General features: G+C 43.3%; 2 gene segments (V, D, J or C); both read left to right on the top strand.

Annotated features, from left to right (window-relative positions):
• Positions 1 to 22,964, top strand: part of LOC132420436 (T cell receptor delta constant-like) — a 55,229-nt gene extending 32,265 nt beyond the window's left edge. Inside the window, 5 exon segments of the C gene segment in view lie at positions 14,508 to 14,552; positions 19,520 to 19,798; positions 20,403 to 20,474; positions 20,839 to 20,952; positions 21,901 to 22,964. Of these exon segments, the coding sequence occupies positions 14,508 to 14,552; positions 19,520 to 19,798; positions 20,403 to 20,474; positions 20,839 to 20,951 (509 nt within the window).
• LOC132420437 (T-cell receptor alpha chain constant-like) overlaps positions 1 to 27,832 on the top strand; it is a 220,774-nt gene that overhangs the window by 104,963 nt on the left and 87,979 nt on the right.

The raw sequence follows: 27,832 nt of genomic DNA, 5'->3' as shown, positions 1-27,832 counted from the left end.
TGTCCATCATTGGATGAATGGATAAAGAAGATGTGGCACATATATACAATGGAATATTACTCAACCATAAAAAGAAACGAAATTGAACTATTTCTAATGAGGTGGATAGACCTAGAGACTGTCATACAGAGTGAAGTAAGTCAGAAAGAGAGAGACAAATACCGTATTCCAGCACATATATACGGAATTTAAGAAAAAAAAATGTCATGAAGAACCTAGGGGTAAGACAGGAATAAAGACACAGACCTACTAGAGAATGGAGTTGAGGATATGGGGAGGGGGAAGGGTAAGCTGTGACAAAGAGAGAGAGAGGCATGGACATATATACACTACCAAACGTAAGGTAGGTAGCTAGTGGGAAGCAGCCGCATAGCACAGGGAGATCAGCTCTGTGCTTTGTGACCAATAGGGAGGGTGGGAGGGAGGGAGACGCAAGAGGGAAGAGATATATGGGAACATATGTATATGTGTAACTGATTCTCTTTGTTATAAAGCAGAAACTAACACACCATTGTAAAGCAATTATACTCCAATAAAGATGTAAAAAAATAAAATAAAAAATAAATAAGTAATTTATTTATTTTAAATACCTGAACAAAATAAATTGCAAATATGACAAACATTAAAGATTGTTAAATCTAAATGATGAATCCAAGATATTGATTGTATTCCCCTCTTTTTCCCTAATATTTCAAAAGCTTTATAAAAAAATATTTTTAATGTTTTCATTTCTTGGCCATTAAGTGGTCAAGAGGTCTACAGCAAGTTTAAGCAGTGAAAAAGTGAAATACAATATGTTTCTTGAAAATCAGCATGATTTCTTGACGAATACTGCTCAGCTCAAAGAAACCATGAATCCACAGACATTTAAAGATATTAAAACTGTGTGTTCATATGACATATTTCTAAGACAACAATGGACTCTGTCACTGCCTACATACATAAAATTAATGAGAAAACTGCAAGTGATGATTTTCCACGTTTTGGATTGTTCTTATTCAAGAACAATCTTGAACTGGAGAGGCATAAGTGGTGTACCTTAAAATCACTGCCTTTCAAGATCTGAAATAATGATAATAGCTCAAAATCCAGACTTCCACTTGTGTGGAGGTGGGGCAGAGCCAGACTTCTACAGACGTACCAAAGACTCCAGTCAGTGGATTGGCAAGCTCACTTCTCCTTCAGCAGGGTGAGCATCACAGAGAAGGTAAGAGAAGGTTTTGACAAAAGCCAAAGTGTGTTGGGGGCCTCCTCACTGAGGGGAACTTGACAAGATTTATCCATGCTTGGGGCTTTATATGGGCCTGGTCTTTTTTTAATTCCAGTCCAGTTGCTAAGTATATTGTTTGATCCATTAACCACGAAAGCCCAGTCGATCTATTCCTCCCCTTTAGCATTTTGCCAAAAATTCAAGTCACCTTCCTAACTACCTGTCACTTAAACGAGAAATATTATTTTTAATGGAAAGGTTGAAGTTTTGCTGCAGAAATATAGTTTGGATACTGAACATAATATAGTCAGACTCTGGGCCTTCCCTGAGCCTTCCCACTGTCCCCAAAGCACCATCTTCATGGATCCAGCATCTGAGACACTGAGTACCACCAAGGAGAACAATCCCCAGGCAGAGGACATACAGGTCCATGGTCTTTGACTCTAGAGAGTCCACCAAAGTATTTAGGACAATTTCATCTTTTTTAAGGAATTGGAAAATTACTGCTCACAATGGCTTCTGACCACTTATTCATCTATCAGTTAAAGCATATGATATAATTGATCTGCTAATCACTAGCAAACAAGAAGAGAGTGGTCAAGCAGTAGAGAAAGCCTGGGTTGACTGCTGCCATTGCAGCTTTGGCAGCACAAACCACATAGATTAGGACAGTGGTTTTCAAAGAATGGCCCATGGCCCACTAAGGACACAAAGACATTTTCAGGGAGTCTGTGATGTCAGAACTAGTTCCATAATAATATCAAAAGAATATTTGCCTTTTTCTTTGTGTTGACATTGCCCTGATGGTGTAAAAGCAATGGTGGATAAAGCTCCTGGTCCCTCATCATGAATCAAGGCAGAGGCCTCAATTCTGTATTAGTGGTCAATATAGCCTTCATTTCTATATTTGCAAGGGGGAAAAAAAAGCCAGTTTCTCCTAAAAATGTTATTGACTATATGAGTTGGCTAAGGCTGCCATAACAAAATAACACAGACCAGGTGGCTTAAGCAACAGAAACTTATTTTCTTACAGTTCTGAAGCTAGAAATCCAGGATCAAGGTGCCCACAGAGTCGGTTTCTCCTTATCCCTCCCTCCTTGGCTTGGAGATGACCACCTTCTCTCTGTGTCCTCATATGGACTTTCCTCTGTGCGTGCAAATCCTTTGTGTCTCTTCTCTTTGTGTGCCCAAATTTCTTCTTCTCATAAGGACACCAGTTAGACTGGATTAGGGTCCACTCTAATCCAGTCCAAATGGCCCCATTACACCTTATCTTTAAAGGCCCTATTTCCAAAAAAGGGATACATTTTGAGGTACTGGGGGTAAGGACTTCAACATATGGATTTGGGGAGGACACAGTTCAGTCCATAACATTGAAAAAGCAGTAAAAGTACTAATTTTATTAAATCTCCACTCTTGAGTATATGTCTTTTTAGTATTCTGTGTGACAAAAGTGGAAGTACACATAAAGCACTTCTGTTGCATTCCAAATTATTATATTATCTCAAGGCAAAATATTTGTGCAATCGTTTGAGTTACAGGCTGAACTAGCCACTTTTTCCATGAAACACCATTTTGCTGAACAGAATGACTGGCAGGGAAACCATGGTTAATCAAATTTGGGTAGTTGTCAGGCATTTTCTTGAAAATGAATGAACTGAGCCTGCACATCAAGAAAAACAATGGACCATTGTTGCTAATAATAAAAATCTAAGCTTTCAGGCAAAAATTACAATTTGGGAAATTTGTATCTGCTACCATGAGCTGTATGGCTCCCCAGTATTTAAATAGTGCTCTGATTTAAAGATATTGGTGATCATATTAACTACTATGATATATTAGATATTGTATAATGTAATGTGATAACACACGCAAGTTGCCTAACACAGAGAGCCAATTATTTCTCAGAAGACCAATGGGTAAAGTTACAAAACCATGCATGGGTGAAAGTTCCATCCAAAATGCAAGCGAGACCAAAGGATTTTAATAAAAAAGAATATGGTAAGTCCATTAACACGGTTTCAGGTTTCATATTGCGACTAACCTACCTTTTTGTACTACATGTTTGTATGTATAAGGCCAAGTTTTGCTCATATATTGCAACCAAACTAATATATTGCAATAGATAGAAGGCATAAGTATACATGTGAATCCAGTTGTCTTCGAATAAGCCAGCTCTACCCTGATGGTTATCTGAAGACTATGATCAAACACCTCCCATCCTTTGGTCTATATTCTCCAAAGTTTTCTAGCTGTTCCTCCCTGTATGTGGTTTGAAGTCTTTTCAACTGCTTGGTATCAGCTTTGAATCCACTGCAGTTTGTCTATAACCTTCAGAGAGTACATGTCAATATCAGGAGCAAGCAGTGAAGATAAATAAAGCAAGTTCAAAGTCCACAATCACAAAATTAAAAGCTCTAGGATGCCCTTGTCCAATCCCTATTTCTTTTCTTGGCCTGGCATCCCATAAATTTTCCCAAGTGCTCTGAATATCCAGGCAAGAAGCCTGATCCCACCCAGGACTGGACAACACCATGGTAAACTCAGCCTCCACACACCGTTCCTGTCCTCTGATCCCTTCTGGGAATGCACTTATTTGGCACTGAAAATGACCTAGCCTCCTTCCAGGAAGAGGGGAACTTCAGGATAAACCCACCCTGTGCCTGCCTCTCCCCTTTCCCACAGAAGAGCATATCCTACAACAATGAAAAGTCACATAAAGAAAGAAAATGCCAGGCTTCCAAGGTTTCCATTCTAAGGCCACTCCAGGGAAGGAGATCAGCTGGAGGACTGAGAGGATACCCAGACTTTCAAATTACAAATGTCAGAATAAAGGAACAAAGAAGACTTGGTATCTGCCAAGTGTACAAAAAAATATTCCTGAACTAAGAATTGGGATACTTGAGTTCTTGTATGTTCTTTTGAAGTTGGGTGCCTTGGCCAGTTCCAAAACCTCTCTGGATCTTTCTACACCCTTTCATCTGAACATATCGGGGAGCAAATATATGATCCTTGAGGGTTCTCGCAGCTGTGACATCCTAGGATGCTTCTCTAGAGGCACAGTTGACCCTTCATTACTCCAAATATGTATACAACATATTGATTTGAATACTCCAGATATGTGGTTTGAATACTCCAAATATGTAAACAACATGAAACTCATTTCTCTTTGCCTTTGGAATATATTTCATGGTGTGGAGAAAATCACAACAAATTTATGTTCCCAATGATGCTTAACTCAGGTTAATGTTAAAAATCTAATTATTTACAATTAATGATGCCATGCTCTCCTAAACAAATGCAAGGTAGTATTCCATAGGGCACCCAGGGCCAGAGACAGTAAGGGACTAGGAATTAGGAAGATGTGGGTTCTAGCCATGGACCTGTCACTTCCCAGTTTATCCTCTCAGAATATGAGATACTGCATCCTTAAAATAGTTTCAGAAGACACTTTCTGAGAACTCACTCAATAAGGCACTGTGCTGGCACAGAGGACAGAGATAAACAAGACAAATCCCTTCTCTCAAGGGTCTGTATCTAATGAAAACAAAGGAAAAGGGTTTTGAGAGCAATGATAGGGATAAGCACTGGATGCAAGAAGATTCAGGGAAAGGGGTGCATCTAACCCAGTACAGTCTTTGGCACTCATTTAGAACTTCCCAGGGATGTCAACAGCTAAGCTCAGATCAGGAAATCAATAAGATCTAAGGAGCAGGGTTAGGGACAAAATTGGGAACTGAAGAAGGAAAGGGCATTCAAGCAAAAGCAATCACAGGGCAAAGTAAAGAGATATAAAAGAACATGGCACTTTCAGGATGCAAGTAGTTCAAGGCAACTGAGTTTAAGGGAGCAAATGGAAAAGTACAAGATGTAGGCCTAGGAAGGCAAGCCAAAGCCTGTATTCCAAACCATCTTATCCTGAGCATAACGGAGAGCTACCATAAATTTTAGCAAGTAACCCCTTAGTTGGGGTCCCCCTAAGGCTTAGCATCTATAATAATCAGCTCTCGGCCAAGGGGACAAGTGGGGCTAAAATTCAGCTTGAGCTCTGCGGGCCGAGCCAAGGCCCTGGTATGAGGCTGCATCAGCTGGAGAAAGGGAAGCCTTTCATAAAGCTCACAAAGGTAACCTGTTTGCCAACTAGAACCCTAGGAGCTGCCACTGCATTTGCCCAGTAGGTCACCTTTTCCAAGTCACATAAACCAGCATATGGGCTACTGACTTTCAATTTAACAACCAGAGAGTCGATGGAGAGGATAAAATTCTAAGTTTATGTGAAAGCCCTTTGTCAATTATACAACACCCTCCATGTGCGAAGTGGGGCAGACAGAGGTGATTCAGGAGCTTAGCAGGTGACAGGAGAAATTACATTGCCCACAAACATTTTCTGCCAACCACAACTTGTAGAATCCACTTGAGACATTCAGGTCTGGCAAACTCCTCTGTGGGAAACCATATGAGAGTAGACTGGCCAGAAAGCACAGTGGGAGTAGACACCATGATTTGACCTGTTCTAGTCACAAACTCCAGGACAGATCTAGCCAGGGGTTCAAAAGAGTCTCAGACAGAAGCACCCAGGCCAGCCTCCCCTGAACTAAGCCAAATCCCTTTGATCTTGCTGGAGCATGACTTGGAGAAAACATCCGGCCCCGTAGTTCTCAGAGGCCACATTGGGCAAAACCAAAGGGAGGTTTTTATAAAGCTCTGTAGCATTGTGGGTGGGATACGCACAGTGATACAAAACCCACAGAGACCTGTACAAAAACTGCAGGGGTCAAAGTGACATTTCCCTGGGAAATCCATAGCCTGGCTACCATGCCCCAGGGACTAACACAGCAAATAGGTGCCCTTCCTTGCTCAGTGACCCAAATGGGATGCCAAAAAGTTGTCTGAACCAGGAGAGGTGACCCCCAGTTGCTGGCCTCTCTCTCTCACTGCTGTTTTCTCTTGAGTGAAACTGGCATTTCAACCGTATTTGAGGAATACAAAAAGGTGATTCTCAAAAACTATCCTTGTCTTGGTTTCTATTGCAAAAAGGAATCTTACGGAATTTCTGAATCAAAATTCCTAGAGAGGTTTGCCTGAGAGCTTTGCTGTGCAGTTTGGGAAGATGAATCTAAAGAGAGGGATTTGTTTTTAGGCCATCACCAGTAGTAGTTGCTCATTCTAACACTGAATATACTATAAATCCCCAGTACATGATTGGTGCTTCATGCTGCCCTGTAACCATTGGTATGCCACATGTTATCTGACTTAAAGCAGCCCGGGGGTCTGTGAATGCCTTGACTCTGGAATAGTCATGGATCCAAGACCGATCCCCTTGGCAACACCTGGTTTCTAAGACTGAGAGTTAGGTGTGCATCTAGGAAGCGAGAAAAGTCTAAAATAACAGAAAGCAACCATTCCAAGAACTTCATGAAGTGTCCTATACTGGAAATGTTCACCACAGGAGTGTGTGCTCCTACCTACTCTCAGACTACAACCTCCCAAAAGCAAACCCAAAAGCAATTGCGAATCTGCAATTGACTATATCATCACGAACCAGTTGGATGAGCATCAAGTGCCATCTTTCAAAGAACCAAACCCTTAAGATCCTCCTATCCTCAAGATGACAGGAAGAAGAAAGGTGGCAGCACCGCTGAGGTATTTGGAAAGCCCTCAAGCGCTGTAAGAGAGACAGGCTCATCTTTAGAAAAGGAACTCGCCTGATTGTGGAACCAAGTAAGTAATTCATTTATCTGTTTTTTGAGGTTAATCCTCTATCCAAGGAGGCAGAAACATCAGGGAACGTGAGATGGGTAGTAGTAGCGTTAATATTGTGTCAAGGAGGAGTTTGGGGAAGATGTGAACTACTGTTAATCCCCTCCATAGGAATTGGGAGGGGATTGTCTATAAAAAAAAATAGATTGGGGGCTGTGAGAGACCCCACATAGCTCAGGGAAACTGAGGAGTTTCTGCCCAATGCATGGGCTTTGGGTCAGGCTGTAGAGACCACAGAGTCACTGGCTCAGCTCCCCTAGGAGAGTCAGAACTGACCAGGGACAAGGTTGAGCTGAGTCTGGGGGATTCTATCAAGGTGGCTCCAGATATAAAGAATTCTGACCTTCTGGGCTTCCCTGGTGGCACAGTGGTTGAGAATCTGCCTGCTAATGCAGGGGACACGGGTTCGAGCCCTGGTCTGGGAGGATCCCACATGCCGCGGAGCAACTAGGCCCATGAGCCACAACTACTGAGCCTGCGCGTCTGGAACCTGTGCTCTGCAACAAGAGAGGCCACAATAGTGAGAGGCCCGCAAACCGCGATGAAGAGTGGCCCCCACTTGCCACAATTAGAGAAAGCCCTCGCACAGAAACGAAGACCCAACACAGCAAAAATAAATAATTAATAAACTCCTACCCCCCACCCCCAAAAAAAGAATTCTGACCTTCTTTAGGCCAAACACTTGCTCTTGGGAGAGCTCAGAACTGAGTCAGCCTCCTGGGCACAGAGGGTTAGGCCAGGGTAAGTAGGCGCTGGTGTTGTTCTGTTTTTTCTTCAGAAAAAAGGAACCAGTTCCAGAAATCTGTTTCTAATTGTTTGAGCTGCAAATGGAAATTAGGTGACTAGTGAGGAAGCTGGAACATTCTGGTTCCCATTGAGACCAGATCCCAAGCAGAAGAAAGTGAATGTGCAATGCTTCCTTTAAAGCCTATAGGACATAGCCAGGCATAGCTCCCTAAGGACTCACGGCATCCATCTTCCTCACGAAGGGGATGCGGTGCCACTCACTAATGAACTGTTATAAAGGAATCGATGCTAACGTTGTCAAAGGACTGTGCTCAACACAGGAGGCATCTTCTCAGGTCATTTAAGTGACATTTGAATCCAATTGTGTCTTGCTAAAAAAAAGGACATCAGTCTCCATTGGGCAGCAGCCTCCAGTTAGATAGTGGAGATTAATATTAAGCTAGAAAATGTAATAAACAAACACAAAACACCCCATTTCAAAGATCCTAGGGAAGTCTAGCAACGGGGTCCCAAATCTGCTGAGCTGGCTGCTGGAAAAGTAACAGCACGTCCTGGCCTGATGCCTTGGTGTTCAGCTTGTGTTTTCTAAAGTAAACGAAGACTTTAGAGAGGTGGGGTGAAAATGTGATGGGGTGGACTCCTCTCAGAGAATGATTAGGGACAAGACAGTCCTTGGTGTATGAAGTGAAGGAGGCATAGAACTGAGGGCAAAGGAAGGGAAAAGGAGGAGTGCAGGCTGGGCATTCCCAGACCTCACACACTAAAGGGAGAAGTGAGGCAGGGGCTTTGCATCCAAAAAAAGATAGAGCTCCAAAGCCAGCTAGCAGAGTCAGAGCAGAAAAATTCATATATTTTTAAAAATCACAGTAAGATTTTGAAAATTCAAATAATGGAGGTTCTTGCCGTTAGACCTCATTGGCTTTAAATTTTCTCACTAAAATAATAGTTTATCCACATTCCTGACAAAGTTAGTGACTGAGTTCCCTTATCTCCCTTTGTTCACCGAGTTCTTCCTAATGAATTAAGTTCTTCTGCTTACTGACTTACTTGAGCCAGCGTTGCCCTAAGTGTAGAATGCATAGTACGTGGCTTTAGATGGTACATAGATAGACTTTCTTTTCATTTCAATTGCACTGTCTTTTAATGGTATCAGCATAGTACAACTAGGTTGTCAAACCCATGTGATTTAAAGTTTCCTCTTAATTATATTTTAAGTTAAAATGTGAGTAAATTTAAAGAAAATTATTAAGCAAATCTTATGACTGATGGATGTGACCCAAAATAACCCAAAAAGAGATGTGATAAATTGAAGTTTAGGAAACACTGAGCCGGTGACTTCCGTTGTCCTTTGAAATAAAAAGATGAGGGGCACACAGAGAGGGCAGGATGCAGAATATCTTTGTATGGTGCCTTCTTTTTAGCAACAAATATTGGATAAAGAGGCATCACTGCAAACTCAGACCCTTTATCTTCTCAGAAGCCTACTTTCTTTTGATGCTCTTTCTTTTGATGCACCTGAGGAAAGGTGCTTCTTTCAAGTTCTTACTTGCAGGGCTCCCAGGCAGCACCAAACTAACAGGTCTACACAGATCTGCAGCCCAGATCCACCATAGCTTTTAGCCCTCCAGATGGAGAAGACCTGGGGTTGCCACTTAACTTTATAAAACAGAACAAGAGAACAGGATAAAATAGCAAGGAATAAAGTACCACAATGTAAATGTGTGCAATGACAGGAGCTTAGAAAGGGCCACAGTCATCAGGAACATCTTCCTGCCAGTGGGCCACTGGATGGACTTAGAGTCATATATATTATTATACAACATACATATATCATCATATCAACTACTACTTTTTGAATGCCTACTATGTATTGAGCCACTGGACTAGGCACTTTATAAATGAATGTCATTCTACTTGGTTCTCACATGATCATGCAAAATTAGGTACTATTACCTGCATTTTTACAGGTTAGGAGGGATTCCCCAAGATCACACAGCTTAGCAAAGCCAAAATTTGTATCATCCGTCTGATTCCAAAACCTGTGTACTTAAGAACTCTGCTCTTCTATCAGGACTGAAGTTTGATTGGGGCACATGTGGAGGTTTTTCTTGCCTGTCCCAGCCTCCCCCTCAGGCTTCTAATGAGCTCCTTTCCAAGCTGCCTGCAGAGTCTTAAGCAACAGTTAGGCTGTTTCCCTTCCATCCCCACCACAGTCCTTCACCAAAACAGGGCTCCTGCCCCCAAACCAAAACCAATTACCCAAAGAGGCATTCTCCAGGCAAGGGCCATCCTTGAATTTACACCCCTAGGGCTCAAGGGTCCCTAAACTCAGAGAGGTTCAGACAATGATCAGAGCATCACCCTTTCCCCCAAGAAAAAATCCTGGGATCATCAACATGTTTCTATAACGCCAAGAGATAGCTTTCCCATTCCCATCTTTGGCATTCCTTCCCTCTCACTCTTGATGAGCCTCTCCCAGAACAGAGCCTTGACCTGCCCTTCCCTCTGCCTGGAACCATTTTCTCCCTGAGACTCACCTAGCTTTCTCCCTCACCTTCTCCAGGTCTTTACTCAAATGTCACGTCTAATGAGGCCTTCCTCAACCACCCCTGTCTTCAACAGTCCCCTTACCCTGCTTCATTTTGTATAGCCCTCACCTCCACCTGAAACTTTGAATGCTCACTTATCAGCTATCTCCCTTGTCCCCTGAAGGCAAGGGCTCTGAGTTGTGCCTTACCATTTCCATGAATACATTGAAGGCACTAAGTAAATGTTTGCTGAATGAACAAACAAATGAACAAATGAATGAATGAATGAATGCGAGGACAAGTCAATGGTGGTTTAAGGCAAAAGGAAATAGAAATGTAAGCAAGCTAGGCACCTCCAGAGCCAAGCTTAATCTCAGCTCTGCAACCTGTGACAAGTCAGTGTCACTATACGCCAGGCACCCTTCTAGGTGCTGGGGAATCAGCATGAATAAAACAGACAGAAACCCATGCCTTATTGGAGCTTACAGTGTAGTGTAACTACGACTGTAAGACAGATGGTAACCTCACTATATAAAATATATAGTAGTTTAGCTACAATGAGGTATCACCTCACCAGTTAGAATGGGCATCATCAGAAAATCTACAAACAACAAATGCTGGAGAGGGTGTGGAGAAAAGGGAACCCTCTTGCACTGTTGGTGGGAATGTAAATTGATACAGCCACTATGGAGAACAGTATGGAGGTTCCTTAAAAAACTACAAATAGAACTACCATATGACCCAGCAATCCCACTCCTGGGCATATACCCAGAGAAAACTATAACTCAAAAAGACACATGCACCCCAATGTTCATTGCAGCTCTATTTACAATAGCCAGGACATGGAAGCAACCTAAATGCCCATCGACAGACGAATGGATAAAGAAGATGTGGTATATATATATGATGGAATATTTCTCAGCCATAAAAAGGAATGAAATTGGGTCATTTGTAGAGACATGAATGGATCTAGAGATTGTCATACAGAGTGAGGTAAGTCAGAAAGAGAAAAACAAATATCGTATATTAATGCATATATGTGGAACCTAGAAAAATGGTACAGATGAACCGGTTTGCAGGGCAGAAATAGAGACACAGATGTAGAGAACAAACGTATGGACACCAAGGGGGAAAAGTGGCAGGGGTGGTGGGGTGGTGGTAGTGGGATGAACTGGGAGATTGGGACTGACATATATACGCTAATATGTATAAAATGGATAACTAACAAGAACCTGCTGTATAAAAAGAGAAATAAAATAAAATTCAAAAATTCAAAAAAAAAATATAGTAGTTTAGGTGGTAATAAGCCCTGTGAAGGAAAATAAAGCAGTGAAGAGGAATAAAGAGTATTAGTGGGAGGGGGCAGTGTGCAATTTTTAACAGAGGGGTCACAGAAGGCCTCATTGGAAAGGGGACATTTGAGCAGAGACCCGAGAGGGTTACAGAGGGAGCCATGCAGGTTTCTGGAGGAAGAGCATTTCCAGGCAGAGGGAACACAAGCACTGCCTGGAGTGTGTGAAGGATACCAAGGAGGCCTGGGTGGATGGAGGAGAGTGAGTGACCTGGAGAGAATTTGTGAATGAGGTCAGGTTGGTAATGGGGAAAGGATGGCTTCTAAGTCACTGTAAGGACTCGGGCTTTTGGATTCTAGAGGGAAGGTTAGAGAAGGGAATGGCAGTCACACTTGACCTTGGGAAGAGACAAAGGGAGACAGAAACCTGGATTCCAGTCCTCACCCTCAGCTTTAAGAAGTGGGCAATTTTATCCCAAACACCAAAGAAACAGGATTCTCTCCTCCCTCAGCAACCTCTCCCTACAACCCTGTCCCCAGGGAGCTCTGAGCTTAGTGAAATTACATGTTCCTGCTTCAAGTAACACTTTTTACTCTGAGTCTAACACTGATAAGCATTGTACTTACACCGAGCATTTACAGAATGCTTTATATATACACCCTTTCATTTGATCTTACAACCTCCCAATACAGAAGACAGTATCCTTGTTTTATAAAGGAGGCAAATGAAGCTCACTGACCTTAAGGAACCTGGCCAAGATTACACACTTAGTAAGTAAGAAACTGAGTTGAACTCGATTTCAGGTTTTCTGACATCTCCCTACTTCACCGCAACTGAGAAGCACTCTCCATTTTAGTGATTCTCAAAGTATGATATGCAATCCTGTATGGGCTGTAAACTGATCTGAAGATGCACTTTTTCTCCCTAGATTTTGTGAGTGACATACAAGCGATCTAACAGACAGTGATTTTTACATATGACAGAGGCTAATCTAACTGTCCCTTCTAAGTGTTAAGTATGCCATTGAAGCTTGCTCAAATTTGAAATTCATGAACATGTTATTAAAATGTTCCAAAAACTCTAGTTCTATTTTATACTAAGTCTGGCTGCTACACACTGCCTGTCAATGATGCAAAGCTCTGACTGGATATGAAATGGAGTTCTCCTAAAAGGTTCTGAGTGGGGCATGTCACTCACTAGATCTTGCCCCACCTAAGTGTAGCCAAGGGTTGACAATCACCCACTCTATGATCAACAGTCTAGCTTTCTTTGCTCCTGATCTAAGAAACTCTTTTCCAACCTCTGTCGTTCAGAGCACAAATTCAGATTGTGACACATGGCAAAAGCCTAGATTTCTATTTGACCCAGAAACCACCTCCTGCTTTGTCCTGAAGGGTAGCCCCCAAGACTGAGGAGAAAAGAGGTTAAGCAGATGAGACAGAAAATCCCATCCAATGACTATCACATGACTTGGCAACTGGGGGCAGGGTTGTGGTAAGAAAAAAGAAAGGCAGTTTTTAGACTGGGTTAATCAGCTGTGTATTATCCACTGCTATTCGGCAAAGGAACCTATCTGAACGTTGAACCAAGTAAGTGACTCGTTGTTTTTCTTCTTTTGACCACTATGTTTGGCAATTATCTTTGTTAAATATTTTCCCAACTCATCAGCTTGGGAAACACTTCTTAGGTTGTTGAAAATCCCTCCAGCAGGTAATTTAGCAAAGGATGGCTTGAGGGGCAGGGACTGAGTTTCTGATACAATCCAGGGTGGGTACGTGCTGCAGTAGTCTTCTTGGTCCACTCTCCATCCAGGAGAGTTTTTGTGGCCTTCCCTCTACCTGACTAGCCTTAGTGAACCAGCTTACTTAACACCCATGCATTCACCATTTACAGATCTGGGTAATGACCAGACCTGTACTACAGCACATCTAGTAAATATGAGGTGCAGTGGTGAGCATGTTAGACCAAGAGTTCAAAGACTGAGTTCCAATCCTCTTTGACGAGCTCTGTGACTTCACTGACCTCGAGTTTCCCTCTACCTGGTTCAAATGATTTCCCAGGTGTCTTCCAGCTTTAGCACACTAAGATCCTGGTTATCATCCAGACCAATTCTAAGGGACAATATAGTAGGAAAAGAGAGGAAGTCCAATGATGTGAATGTCTTATGACCCAGTGGGAATTCTGGGATTTAATGAAAAAAGATGTTGAAAAAGGAATCAAAACTCTCCCTATGTGTCCATTACTTAGACTTTGTGTGACTTCAGGGGTTTTGACAAGTGACAGCTGAGGCTCCTTTCAGTCCTGTCATCTATTACTCTGGTTCAATGAATGGAATCTGGGGTCTGGAGACCTGAGAGTCAGGCCCAGCTCAGCCACTATCTTAACCACCCTTAGCTCCAGTGACTTCCTCTGTAAGATAGATCTAATAATATCATCTCGTGGAGTTTGTTACAGTAGTATTTTTTGAGGTAGTGTAAGCACAAGCCATTTGTAAGTAGTAAAGTACTTATAGAAATGGTAGTCATCTATGAGTATTAGCATCCTTTTAATAGACTCCAAGTCTTTTTCTTCAATGGCTCTTGGTCCAGCCATCGTGTCCTTCCACCTCTAACTGAGGCATAGTCCTTTCTGATTGACTTGAACCTTACAGTTATGTTTCTGCTGACAATAGCCATTTGACAGTTAATTCCTTTTTCCCTGTGAAAATGTGATCCTGAAGCAAGATCTGGGGGTAAGAGATGACAGGTTTGAGGAGATAATAGCAGTAAACATAGGGACGTCCCTCAATGTCAACACTCAGAAGGTAACACACATCAAAGAAGCTGCCAACATGAAATGCTTAGATCTCAGAAACCCTTGCAAAATTCTATGACTCTAGCTAACCCACCCCCTTCCAAACAGAAGCACTAGGCAGGGGGCAAATAGGTAGTAAGGTTTTTGGTCGTGATGTCTGAAATGGTGTGCTGACAGCACAACTCACCTTTGGAAACGGGACTCAACTCATCGTGGAACCGAGTAAGTTATGCATTTTATTCAGTGTGTTTATTCCCTTGGAGTTGTGGCATAGTCCTGAATAAACGCAACTTCTTGAGAAGTTAGGAGGTTCTGAATGGGAAATCCATTGTTGTTGTTACAAAGAGCCAGGGGAAAATTGGAGGACAAATTCACTAGGTTTCTCTTAAGAACATATTCTACGTATGCTTGGAAACTCTGTTCTGAGGATTAGTATTGATAAGTCTTCTACAACTGCTTAAATAAAGCCCTTGGTCAGGCTTCTGGCCCTCTGGTCAGGGACTGGGACCAGGGAAAAGGCAAGTTCTAGAAAAGGAGAATCCACTGTTTATGAGGAAAAAGAGTCATGGTCACAGCGTAGGAAGAGGGAGGGTTAGAAAGAAGAAAAATATTATTAAAGAAGGAGTTAGATCAAAATAGCCTTCTCTGCCTCAGACGATAAAAGCCAATCTGCCCTTGTCTTTTTTTTGCTGAGAACTTGCATTAAATCATCTTGCCTGGCTCACACTAAATGTTCTCCAAGGTCCCATTCTTGTCTGGGTCTGCCGAGAACCGTAATGTGCACACCTCCCTTGTTAGCCCTGAATCTGAGGATTCTGTAAAGGTTCAGGAGCCCACATCCAAAGTAGAAACACAGCCCCCAACTTCAAGACAATAGCGAAGTAGTGGTGCTCTCCTAGAGATATTGTCCACCGGCAGTCTGTTCCAGTGTTTGGAAATCCAGGGGTCATATTCAGGTAGTCTGGGTAGCTGCCAACAGTCAGTCACTGGGAGCAGTCCAGAGAACAGCAGTCTTTCAGATGCTTCCCAAAATGCCAAAACCAATGGAGCATTGGTTAGATTCTGATTTTGTTTATTTCAGAGGAAATAAAAAGTGGGGAAATATACATGAATGTGGGGAGGCGATCTGACACTCCTGAAAGGGACTGCTGGTGTCAACGGGGTCTCTGTCTCTCAGAGGGTAATATAAACTTACAGGCATACTTGATTGCCTCTTGCTTCCAGGGAAATAGTGGAATTTGGTGAGTTTTCTTATCTTTGAAGGGAGAGAGACTAGAGCAATGAAAAGAAGGAAAGAAACAGAATCACGTTGTAACTGATTGCAGTGTGATTGATGTTGGGCAAATTGCATCTGAGCAAAAGGTGGTGTGTTTCATTTTCCCTTTAAATCATTTCCACTTGAGATTCAGAGTTATCTGCCGTGTTAGAATCAAATCTCTGAGGCTGTGCCTTTGGAAGTCTTCAGAGATGAAACTGATGCTTAGCCCCTCTGTCGAGATGCTGACCTGAGCTCTCCAGGGATACCCCAATTGCTTCTCTGGTTTTCTCTTCCTGCAGTGATCGAGTGTAATATGATGATATGAAGCTCAGGTAGGGGGGCTGAGAATTTCAAATCAAACCCACAATCCTTAAAGTTTTGACAACCTATAATGGCCCTATACAACCATCCTTCCCTTTGCCTAGCTCTAGCCCTAGACTCTTGATTTTTGGGTGATAAGACAGAGTAATCATCCTTAAGTTCTATTTCACATGATTACTCTGTCCTCCTGAGGCTTGTATCTAGATCCAGACTCAAGAGAAATTATAAAACAAAAATAAGCAATCCAAAGCAAGCGCTGGCTTCTCTGACCTGTATCCATGACACACAGCACCACTGGGCTCCCCTGTCAGCTACCAATTTCTTGTTCAACCCTCAGGTCCTTAGAAAGCCTTTCCATGGACTCAGGGAATTAGAAAGTAGGTTTGTTGTTATTGTGAGACTCAGTCTGAGTGATGGGGAAGAAATTAGGTTTCTAATCAAAAAGGTGGATTGTGACCCAAGAGAAGGACCGGAATATGAGAACAAGATCTGTGTCTAAACCCTCCTCGGCCTAACATTCATTACAAGAAATGTTAATATTCAGTGCCCCATCCCTGCTCCCAAGCTAATGTGTTCTTCTTGGAGAGCCCTCCCAATAAACGGGATGTTAAATTTTCCATCCTGAAGGCAGTTATTGGTCACCTGTCACCCTCTTCTCTTGCTCTGTCTCAGCCCTGTCCCCTGTCCCAGTGCTTTTTGGCTGGGGATTTCATGCTCACCTCCTTACCCAGCAGTTAAACTATTATTAGCTTCAAAGGGAACTGAGACTCTATGAGTTTGACCCCTGATCTAATAAAGGGCAGCTTTGTAGCTCTCTGAGTGGCAGGGTCTCTAGGCTGGGACCCAGGCTGGAGAGGCAGGATACAGATGTTCTAGCCCAGGCCCCAGGGCCAGCCCCAGGCTGGTTACCTGTGAGGCAGCATCGCAATGTGCTCCTGGGACACCTGACAGATGTTTTTTGGAGCTGGCACCAAACTCTTCGTGGAGCCCCGTGAGTTGATTTTTTTCCATACATTTCTAGGGAGGAATTGACTCCTGCGACTAGGGTTGCCATCCAGTTTGCATTACGTGAAAAAGTATAACTAGGAGTTGGAGTAGTACAGATGGAGTGGGCCACAGTAAAGATATTAGGCTGAGTAGCTGAAGTAGCTCTGTAATTATTTTTACTTAAAAAAAAAAAAAACTTATTTCTGAAATCTTCAGAGCAGCCCAGAAAGCAGAAAGAAATCTAGAAGAATTATACTAATAGTTGGAGCATCAGGTGGAGGAGGGGCAGAGGCCCAAATTCTCCAAGGTGGTTGCTTCATCCTTAGGCATCCCTTTAGCTAAGCTGACTAGTGTGAATGACTTGTTGCCACCTGTAAAATGTCCGGCAGCTGGAAGATTTAGGAGAGAAATGGTCAACCTGGTCAGAGTAATCAGGTAGAGCAAACTTACCTGATTTGTGTTCAAGTTAAATCCCATATTGGCAGAGACCTTTGAAACTGTGAGTGACATTTGTTATCCATGTTGCGATGCTTAGGGAACCAGTAAGACACTCTATGAGAATCTAGAACATAGATGACTTCTAAGTTTATAAATTAAGAAAAACTGTTCAGGAAAGGTATACACTTCTTTTTGTATTGTTTACCAGCACATAACCTTAGCATTAGATGGGTACTCATAAAAAGAGAAAGTCTGAAAATAAAATAACAATTGCCCAAATAAATAGCACGTTGCAATACATGCTGAAATATAATTATGTTTGTGGACCAAGGAGAAAGCCTGGAAATTCTCAAAAGATAAGTGATTACATCTTTAAATTTTAGACTACAACGTAGTGCAAATTTTATACAACTTCAAATTTTGGTTTAGGTCTAATATAAAATAGACTAGGTTACATAGGGCAACTATATTGTATGCATCCAATTTTTATTTTTATTTTTTTTGTGGTATGCGGGCCTCTCACTGTTGTGGCCTCTCCTGTTGCGGAGCACAGGCTCCGGACGCGCAAGCTCAGTGGCCATGGCTCACGGGCCTAGCCACTCCGCGGCATGTGGGATCTTCCCAGACCGGGGCACGAACCCGTGTCCCCTGCATTGGCAGGCAGACTCTCAACCACTGCGCCACCAGGGAAGCCCTGCATCCCATTTTTTAAAAAAGGTTCAATTCAGTCAGATAGCCTTTTCTTTAGTTACCACGACACCAAAGAATGGGTTAAACACTTTACTTTCAAACAATTGTTTTGAACGGATAGACATTAATTGAGAAAGAGGATCTGAGAAAAATGTTTTACCAAACCAATGCATTATGCTCTATCTGAAATGCTGAGTAACAGATTCAGAGCACAATATCCTGAGTGTATGACCTTCTTCAGACATCTGTCTTGTTGGTTATATCACATTATTCAAATTATTCAAGCCAGGTCTCTCCAGCCCAAAGTGATCATTAGCAACTGCCTTTGAAATTAGGTTTTTAAATCCCAAGCAAGGCTTAATTATCCAACTAAATCAGACTACGATTGGGTCACACTCTTAAGTAACGAAGGAGATAGGGTTATTTTGGTTTTGCTTTATAATGGACTAGTTTCCTTTCTCTATAACTCATTTTCAAGCTCCCTTGAAAATCAACTGGAATCCATCTCACCAAAGTCAGTATCGTAAGAGAGAAATGCCACAGTTCTGGAGGGAGGTGAGTGAGCAGAACGTGTGGTTTCCAAGCCGTTACTGCTGGGGTTATCGGTGTCTGTTATCAGTGGCTTCAGCTATGCCGTGAAACAAAACAATGAAGGTTTTCTCCTTCCACGTTCCAGGAGAGCCCTTTGAAAAATCCCCAACCCCACTCTGGTTTTAAGGAAAGAAAAAGATGCATATACAGAGTAGCAGATAGATGACTGTCCAAGATGAGGCATGAAAGGAGAGAAGGCCAGGAGGAGACCCAATTATTGTAACCAGTGTTCCACAGCTCCACTTAGAACAAAACAAGAAGAAATGGGCTTAAACTAGTTTTATGTTCCTAAGGACTTCTGAGAATGATAGCTGTAATTCTGATTAAAGACTCAAACGAAACTGTAGGGTGGTCCCTTACATAAGAATTCACCTGAAGGCAGAGAGATGGACCACTTAACTTTAGCAGATCCCTTCCAGTCCAAAAAATGGGGATGACACCCTAAAGTGACACAAACACCTCCATCCGCAGAGTGTTGGAACCAGTTATATAGTCCTTCTCAGACCTTGCCCTGATCTCATTCCAAGGGCTCATGCATTTAAAATAAACCAACTGATTCAGAGAGATTTTCAGCCTAACTGGATTGTCCAGAGGATTGTTTAATAAAACATAAATATTTGAAACTCAAAAGACTCAAAATACACTTCTTTGTATTTGTCATTTTCTGTCTCTGCTCCCAGCCATATATCTCTTAGCAGCTCCTAACTAGAAGTCAAACTGCTGCATTTCATGTCTACTTCTCTTAGCCATCCTTTCATAGAGGTGCTAACAAGCTCAGGTCACTAACAGGATGCAGGAAAGTCTGGATTGTAGTGTTTGGCCCCAGAGGAATTGAGGAAAACATCATGGTTTAACTCCCACACATGGATAATCATCTCACAAAATAAACTGATTATATTTACAGAAATTCAGGCTGTTGTCAACCCATCCGTTTTTGTCATGAAAAACGGGACATATGTCACTTGTCTGGTGAAGGAGTTCTACCCCAAAGATGTAACTATAAGTCTGGAATCATCCAAGATAATAAGAGAATATGACCCTGCTATCGTCATCTCTCCCGGTGGGAAGTACAGTGCCGTCAAGCTTGGTCAGTATGGAGATCCAGATTCAGTGACATGTTCAGTTCAACATAACAAACAAACCTGGAGCTCTACTGACTTCAAACCGAAGAAAAATACTTCAGGTAGGTCCTATCTGGCCTCAAGGGGCAGCGATTGTGGGGAAGAAAAGTCAAGGGAAAGAGAAGTTAGAGTTGTAAACTCTTGACAGATCACTCTCAACATGGCGTCACGCTGGAAACAAGACTTAGGCTCAGACTCAAGACTTAGGCTAATTCCCATCATTGACTAGGCATTAAACTCTCTGCATCTCTGCACTGGAATCTAAGATAAAGCACATCTTATTTCATCCCCATCTCTCCTCTTCACCAACCCCTGTCTCCTTCATCTTAAAGACTCTAGGGTTGAAAATTCATGTGAGGTCTAATCTAGTGTGAATGCCATAACAAAGGACAGTCCAGCTTATCATGGTGTTAATTATTCTAGTTTTTCTTACAAATTAGAGGCATACCTGCATGTGGGCCTCATGGTACAATGGAAAAAAGTCTCAGGACAGGAAGTATGTTGACTGTGCAAATAGCGATAGGACCTTAACCAAGTCACTTCTCTGGTCCTTAGTTTACTTACTTAAAGTCTAAGTAAGTAAAACCTGAAATCCAGTTTTAAAACCTGAAATACCTTAAGCCTCTCGGTTATCATTGTAACCCTGACCACTGCTGTTTGTTCCAGAAAGTCCAAAGCCAAAGGAACCTGAAAACATCAATCAAACTCAAACTCCAGAGACCTGCTATGAGCCCCAAGGTTAGTTGAAACCAAAGGGCCAACTTCAGAACTGAGGTTAAAGCAAACTCTGTCATTGTCAGATGGGGCCCAAAATCATTCTATTTCAAAAGAAAACAAAAACCATACCTGAGCCCAGTTGATTCCCTCTGACTCTCTAAGCAGAGTTTGCCTGGCTGCAAGCATGGGTTTTTCCAAAGCTTGCCTTACTGGATGTGAATAGCAGCCTTAGGTCTCTGAAGGCTATCTGGCACCAAGCTGGGCTTCAGACCAGGAAGAATGATGGTGATTCAGGGCAGGCTGGTTTCGGTGCTGTGGGTCCAATTTCTGGAAGGAAATTTAGTCTCTTGCTGAAGCCACCACTGTCATTCTCATTCAATTGCAGTGCAAGCCGGGAAGGTGAACATGATGTCCCTTGCAGTGCTGGGGCTCCGAATGCTGTTTGCCAAGAGTGTTGCCATCAATTTTCTCTTGACTGCCAAGTTATTTTTCTTTTAAGGTAAGAACTAGCTGCTTCTTATGCCTACCTCCACCCAAACTATGCTGCACATGGAGGAAAGGAGTTTAGGAATGGTAAGAAGCATTGAGAAAGGAAAAACACATAGAGACATATTATGATTTACTAAGGTGGACCTTTTCAGATACTCAGCATAACACCCCATCTCCTGTTAGCCTTTTATTTCAAGCCAGACTCAAAATTCATGTAATATAATATAATACCAGCCAATAATCCTCACCTCAAACTCAGGAGCTAAAATAATTGGACCTAAACAGGAGAAATCTTTTTCTTTACTGCTAATTTTGTTTATATGGCCAAGGGACCATGGGCTTTTTGCAAGGCCATCAGTAAAGCTTCACTTGAAGAATATTCAGGGGGAGCAGAACCTATCTTTGCCCAGACAAAGGGGATGTCAACTCTCGATCCTTAATCATAGGACTCGATGTGTAGACCAGCCTATCCCTGGGATGAACCTATGCTCCCATCCTTAGTGAACAGCTCACTACTAGTGACTCAGGATGCATGCAAAGTTGAGGATGAGATGTGAATTATTTGCCTGTTACTTGCATTGCCTCTTCTGGTTATCTTAGACATGAAATTTGACCCGGGGCTTAGGTTTGCCTATGTCACTAACTCACTATGTTACCTAGGCCAGGTTGCTTCACCTTTCTGGGCCTGGGTTATCACATCTGTAAAACAAAGGAGTGAAGAAGAACTAAAGGAGAGCAGATGGGTTTTATGACTTGTGCCAACATAGATAAACTGATAGTGACTAGCTGAACTATCACCATGTGTAGAAGGGAAATGTGCCAGGATATATTAGTGATGTCTGCAACGGTACAACCACAGCAAGTACTGGCCATCCCCAGGACTGCATGACTGCTATGATTCCTTCCAGCACTGACAGTCTATGATTCTATAACCCTGACAACTTTCCTTCACTTGCAGGCTGACCGGCATGAGAAGGCTACACGCCCTGAAAGAAATCAAAAGCCTACAGAGGTGCTATCTCCTAGGCTTTCAACTTCCTGGTGGTTTAAGTTGACCCGTCCCAGCCTTGCTTAAATGGCTGTTTCCCAAACCAGTTTTCCTTTAAAGGCAACAAACCCAGCTTATCCTTCAGCCTGATGAAAGACAGAAGTCCTGGAGAGTGGGGGCTTATGGTCCCAACTGTTTTACATGCTGCTTTATAAAAGGATATAGAGATATGAAGGTATATAGGACACATTTTTTTTCCTACAACTGACACACTTTGAAAATGGTGTTTTGTTCCTTTGACTTTCTTTGCCTCCAGAAGTAGAAAGCAGGAGCCATCGGGTTCCTAGCCCCATTCTCCAAGAGGAAAATAGATCCTGGGCTTCTACCGAAACATAAAAGGCTCTGCTCAACCCAGCACTAGGTTTGCCCCAAACTAGCGTTCTCATCCACAAAGGCACTTTCTGCTTTTCCTAGTATTTGACAAACAAAACTACATTTGACTTCCTAACATTCTCTGCCCAGGCAATGGGGTTTCTCAAGTCTCATCTAAATACTCTCAGAGTTATTAGCAGAGATCAGAGTAAAATGCAGAGGAAATGGGTTTCTCTCTATTAATTGATTTAACGAACATGAATTACTCCAAGTTCTAGGCACTGTACTGAGGGTGCAAAAATACGTAAGACGTGGGTCTTGCTTTCAAGCAACTCATTGTGCAAGTGTTCTGGGAGGGAGGGACAGGAATGAGACCCCGAGATTTCCCCTGTAAGAACAGTGTCTTCATGACCCCCTGCCTGCCCATCCATGCCCAGGAAGTTTGAAGGCACTGGACCTTTGGTGTTGATGGTTTTCTGCCATTCTTCTTTGTCTCTATTGCATGTATTAAAGTGCATTGTGTGTGCCTTGCTTCTGGCTTTCCTCATTGCGGACCATCGCAGGGGGTAAGGGGAGCTGTGAATTCACTGGTAGTCAGACAAAAACCACACTGAGTTTATAGGTCACACCACAGCTTCCTGGGCCCCCAGCCTGCAGGCTCCTGCCTCGGGGACCCACCCCTGGGTTTCCTGCTACTCCAACAACATCAGCTTCCCTGGTGTGGCCTCTGAGCTCTGCTCCTCCCACCTCAGCAAGGCCAGCTTTTTCCGGGTGCACAAACCCAGGTAGCAAATGTCTAGCAACCGAGCACTGTGGGTTCCTCAGCACCTATGTGGGCTGTCAGGCGGGGGCTCATGAGGTTACAAGTGAAAGAGCAACGTTCATCCACAACTCCCCCATCTTTGCCATCTGCAGACTCCTATGTCATGTCCTCACAACCCAAACCAAAGAAAGGAGGCAGTGGCATTCTGAGTCAATGAGTTTAGGACAATCTAGATGGATAAGCCAGGTCCATCCAGGGGAAAACTATTAAAAGATTCCACACATCTTCACCTCATGTGCATCAAGAATGCCTGTTTCCAAAACATTCCCATCTGTTACCTTGGGCCATTCTTAAGAATGTTTCTCTGAAGTTGCTAAGAACAAAACAACACATCCTCATTTTTCAGATGGAAAAAAATATGTCCCCCAGAAAAGGTATGTACCTTGTTCAAGGTCATTCAGAGAGGCAGCGATATTTCTGGGAGCAGAACAAAGTTATCAGGAGTGCCAGCCCCAAGTTCCTTCTACAAGAGCACAGCACATCCCTGAGACAGGGAAGAGGGCTTGTTTTGAAGTTCAGCTAGGCTGAACTTCAGAATAGTCCTGTACATAGCATATGAATGAGCCACCCTCTGGCCTACTTTGATCATCAGTGAAAGGCATCCTAGTATTTTATAGAACCATGAATTTCTTCCACCAAAAGGATGCTCCTGAAAAGATTTAAGGCAGGAGCCATAGGGGATTGCGGCTGCCTTCTGGTGCGGAAACCATGCTATCGTGGATTATAGTTTTCCAGAGCTTTCACGTGTAGAATCTCATGTGACCCCAAAGGAGTCTCCAGGAGATTAGTACACACGCTCAGTAGGTGGCAGAACAGAAGCCCGGAGGCTGAGTCATTTGGCCTGATCCTTTGGCTCCCTCACGCATGTCTTTTCCATCCCTCTCTATAGCGACTGCTCTCCACCTGCCTGTGTTGAAGCCCAGACATACTGCTGCCCAAGCCACCTACTGATACAACCTCCTAGGGTGCAGCTGCAAGGGAGCCCCCAGAAGTGCAGCCCCACACCCCTGGCTCTGTCATTAACCAGATCAGCGACCTTCCAAATGTCCCTCACTTCTCTGGGCTTCAGTGCTTTCCCTATAAAATACCGTCTAAGGCTTCTACTATTTCTAAGATTACATCTAATAACTCTAATAGTTGTTTTAAGGAAGAAACACCCACAGAAGTAGAGGAAGGAGGGATGGATTCCCAGGGCCGAGGGTATATCTATTTTTGACATCACATTGTTGGTTTCCCCTGGAGGTAATTCTCTCCCCTGGGGATACCACTGAGCTCCAAACTCAGGGCCTTTGAAGCTGGGATTCTGGTTTTCACAGACAGCTTTCTGGGAATATCTCAGTGCTCTTCAGTGAAAGAAAAATGTTCTCCAAACACAGTAAGTAAAATGGAGGTGCCAAAGAGAATCCAGGAGAAATAAGGCGGCTATACAAGAGGATGCAAATGAAAGGTAAACCAGGGAAATTCTTTAAAGTAAGTAACTTTGTGTCCAATTTGAGTCTTAAAAGGAAACAGGCTAATTCACAGCAATGGATGAATGATGGAGACTAAAATAAAGACACTTCCAAAAGGCTCTCCTGAAGTTGGCCCTTCACCAGCCCCGTCCTGATAAGCTCCCAGCGCATGCAGCACATCCTTGTCAAGCCCTGCTCTGTATCAGGCACGACCTGGGCACCAGAGTCTCTCAGACGTGCAGTCTCCCTTCCCCACCACGAGCACTCGGGCAGGCAGGGCCCTCTGTGTCAGAAGTGGGGAGATGTCTGCTCCATCGGAAGCCAGGGTGCTCCCCTGGATGTGACCAGGCCTTTTCTTATTTGGAAGACATGTTAGGGCACCTCTAAAGGCCAGACTGGACCACAGAATGACAGGGAAGAAGGATGCTGTGTCCAAGGACGTAAGCTGTCCGGAGAGGCAGCTCTGCCAGGCTGTGCCCAGGGGTTTGTGTGCAGACTTCCTGGACACCTGCATCACTGTGGGACCGCAAGCCACAGTAGTAAGTGGCACTGTCTTCAGGCCTCACTGAGGAGATCACCAAGTGGAAGGTTTTGTGGGTCAGGCTGTGCTGCACGGAAAATCTACCCCGAGCAAGATCCGCATCATGAGATTTAATGTTATTCCTGTGCAGGACAAACTAGAAGGAACGATCTGGTCTTATTTGGTACCAGTATAAGACTGGATCTAAGTATGTGGTTTGGAAAATGCATTGTAGTGTCACCTCACTGCCACTCACCAGTATCTGCTCCTGGGAAATCTGGGTCACTTGGTTACACAGCACGTCCTTGTCTGTGAAGAGAAAAAAATAATAAAACAGTGAAGTCTTACACTCCGCAGGCACTGGGTCCAGCACAGGCCCATCCGGAGGGAACCCAATGGGCAGAGGCAGGGGAAAGACACAGAGATGAAAATTAAAGGCAGAAAATAACTGGAAAATCCAGTGTGACTGAGAAAGAGCCCAAGCCTTGGAAAGTAAGAAAAAGGGAAACGGGTGATAGAACGAGCAGGACATAACAATGAGTGTACTTAACAGAAAAACAAAAGGCTGAAGCCCACAAGAAGAATCATCTTCTTTTCATATCAGGGAGGAGGATATAGAATAAAACTGGGCTCCTTAAATCTCTGAGACCGTCTCAGTGCTTCTGAAGGGAAGGAGATGGGAGGGAAGTGAGGGAAGCAGGGCAGCCCTGACGGTCACGTGACTGAATTAGCTGTAATTCTCTGGGGCGCATGCTTCCAACCCAGGAAAAGTTGTTGTTATTGTTTTTGTGGTCCTCAATCCATCCTTTACTAATCTTTTTGTAAAACACAATGAAAATGAATTAGTTTTTAAAAAAGAAAGAGAGACTGCAAGTCCAATGATCACATACTTCGATATCAAATTGCCCTAAAAGTGGCTTATCCTCCATTTCCGCATCCTCTGGTCACAGACCGGGTACCAGTCCAGGATCGCACTTTGAGTAGCACTGTCACACAGCACTAGCACAGCTGCACACACCTGGAGTACTCTATACATGAGATAAATGAATGAGGACCTTAACCTAGTCTTACATATTTGTGTAAAAAGAAAAAGGAGAGGGTTGGATGAGGTCATTTCTAAAATCTGCCCTAGCCCTGAATTCTAGAACTCTTTTATTTTTGTTGTTGTTGTTGTTATGTTTTTTGGGGTTTTTTTATACAATTTTTAAATGTTGCACTCCACTGACAGTTACTACAAAATATTGAACTCTTCTATTTCTCATGCTTGAGGGAGTGCTGTGGTCCTGAGAACGCTCACTGCACTTCCCACAGCTTGATTTCCATCTCTCCCTCTGCAGCATACACTTGGCTCCAGTTGGAAACTTCTCCCCCCCGGAAGCAGACCTTCCCAGTGGGTGAACTGCCGTGAGTGGGTTACAGGCTCGCTGAGACAGTGCTCACAGTGGACACTGGGACCTGGGGTGGCTGGAGCCCCGGAGGCCAGCCCCTCCCGGCTACATCTCAATACAAATATTGTCTTCTGGGTAAGCCAAGACATGACAACTACTGGGAAGCACTGCCCTAAAAAATAGAAGGCCAAGTGGCTCCCCCAAACCTAGGAGTGTTTCTAGGAGTACTTCCGGAGTTCCTTTGTTTCCCTGGTCCCTCACCTCCAATTCATCAGGAAGGCCTGTCAGTTGCACCATGAAGTGTGTCTCCAGTGCATCCACTTCTCTCCACCGCCACTCCCACCACCTCCCACCAACACCACCATCTCTTGTCAGGACCACGGCAATAACACCCCTTGTCAGGTCCCCTTGCTTCTGCTCTTGCCCCTGGACCATCTCCTCTGCAGGTCTTTATAAAATGTAAATCTCATGATGCCAGCAGGGCCTCCCTTCCTGGACCTGTGACCCACTGCACATGGTGGGATCTCTGCCCTCTGTCCAATCTCCCTGCACGTCCTCTCCTGCCTCTGTCACTCCCCTTCAGCAGCTGTGGCCTTCCTCTGCTCCTCTACCTGCCTCCCTCTTCTAGGTCCCTGAAACTCTGCTTCCAGGTTTTCACAAATCTAAGCTCAAAGAGGCTTTCCCTGGCAAGTAAATTAGTCACTCACCTGGGTACCCAGAGTCACCCTCGATTTCACCTCTTATTTTCCCTCACATCACTATTTGTCATCATCAGGTTTCTACACGTTTATTATTTGTCTTTCCCTTCTCACCCCATATACACATACATATACACCATCATGTAAGCTGCATGAAGGCAGGGCCTTGCTTATCTGTTCACTGATCCGTCCCAGCCCCTAGGACTGTGTCTGCCACGTAATTGACAACCAACAAATATTTGTGAACAAAGGAATATAACTTTGTCCACTTAAAAACTCACCAATGGCATGGATAAGTTTGCCAAATTTGTTTTAAATTTTTTTTATCAAAGTATAGTTGATTTACAGTGTTGTGTTAGTTTCTGGTGTGCAACATAGTGATTCAGTTTTATATATATATATATTCTTTTTCATATTCTTTTCCATTATGCATTATTACAGTGTACTGAATATCGTTCCCTGTGCTATATACAGTATTACCTTGTTGTTTATCTATTTTATATATAGTGGTTTGTATCTGCTAATCCCAACTCCTAATTTATCCCTCCCCCAACCCCTTTCCCCTTTGGTAACCATAAATTTGTTTTTTATGTCTGTGAATCTGTTTCTCTTTCATAAATAAGTTTACTTTTGTCATTTTTTAGATTCCA

Source organism: Delphinus delphis, chromosome 2 (assembly GCF_949987515.2).
Source record: "Delphinus delphis chromosome 2, mDelDel1.2, whole genome shotgun sequence".
Lineage (NCBI taxonomy): Eukaryota > Metazoa > Chordata > Mammalia > Artiodactyla > Delphinidae > Delphinus > Delphinus delphis.
Note: the sequence above shows the minus strand (reverse complement) of the source record. Positions and strands in the feature narration are given on the sequence as shown.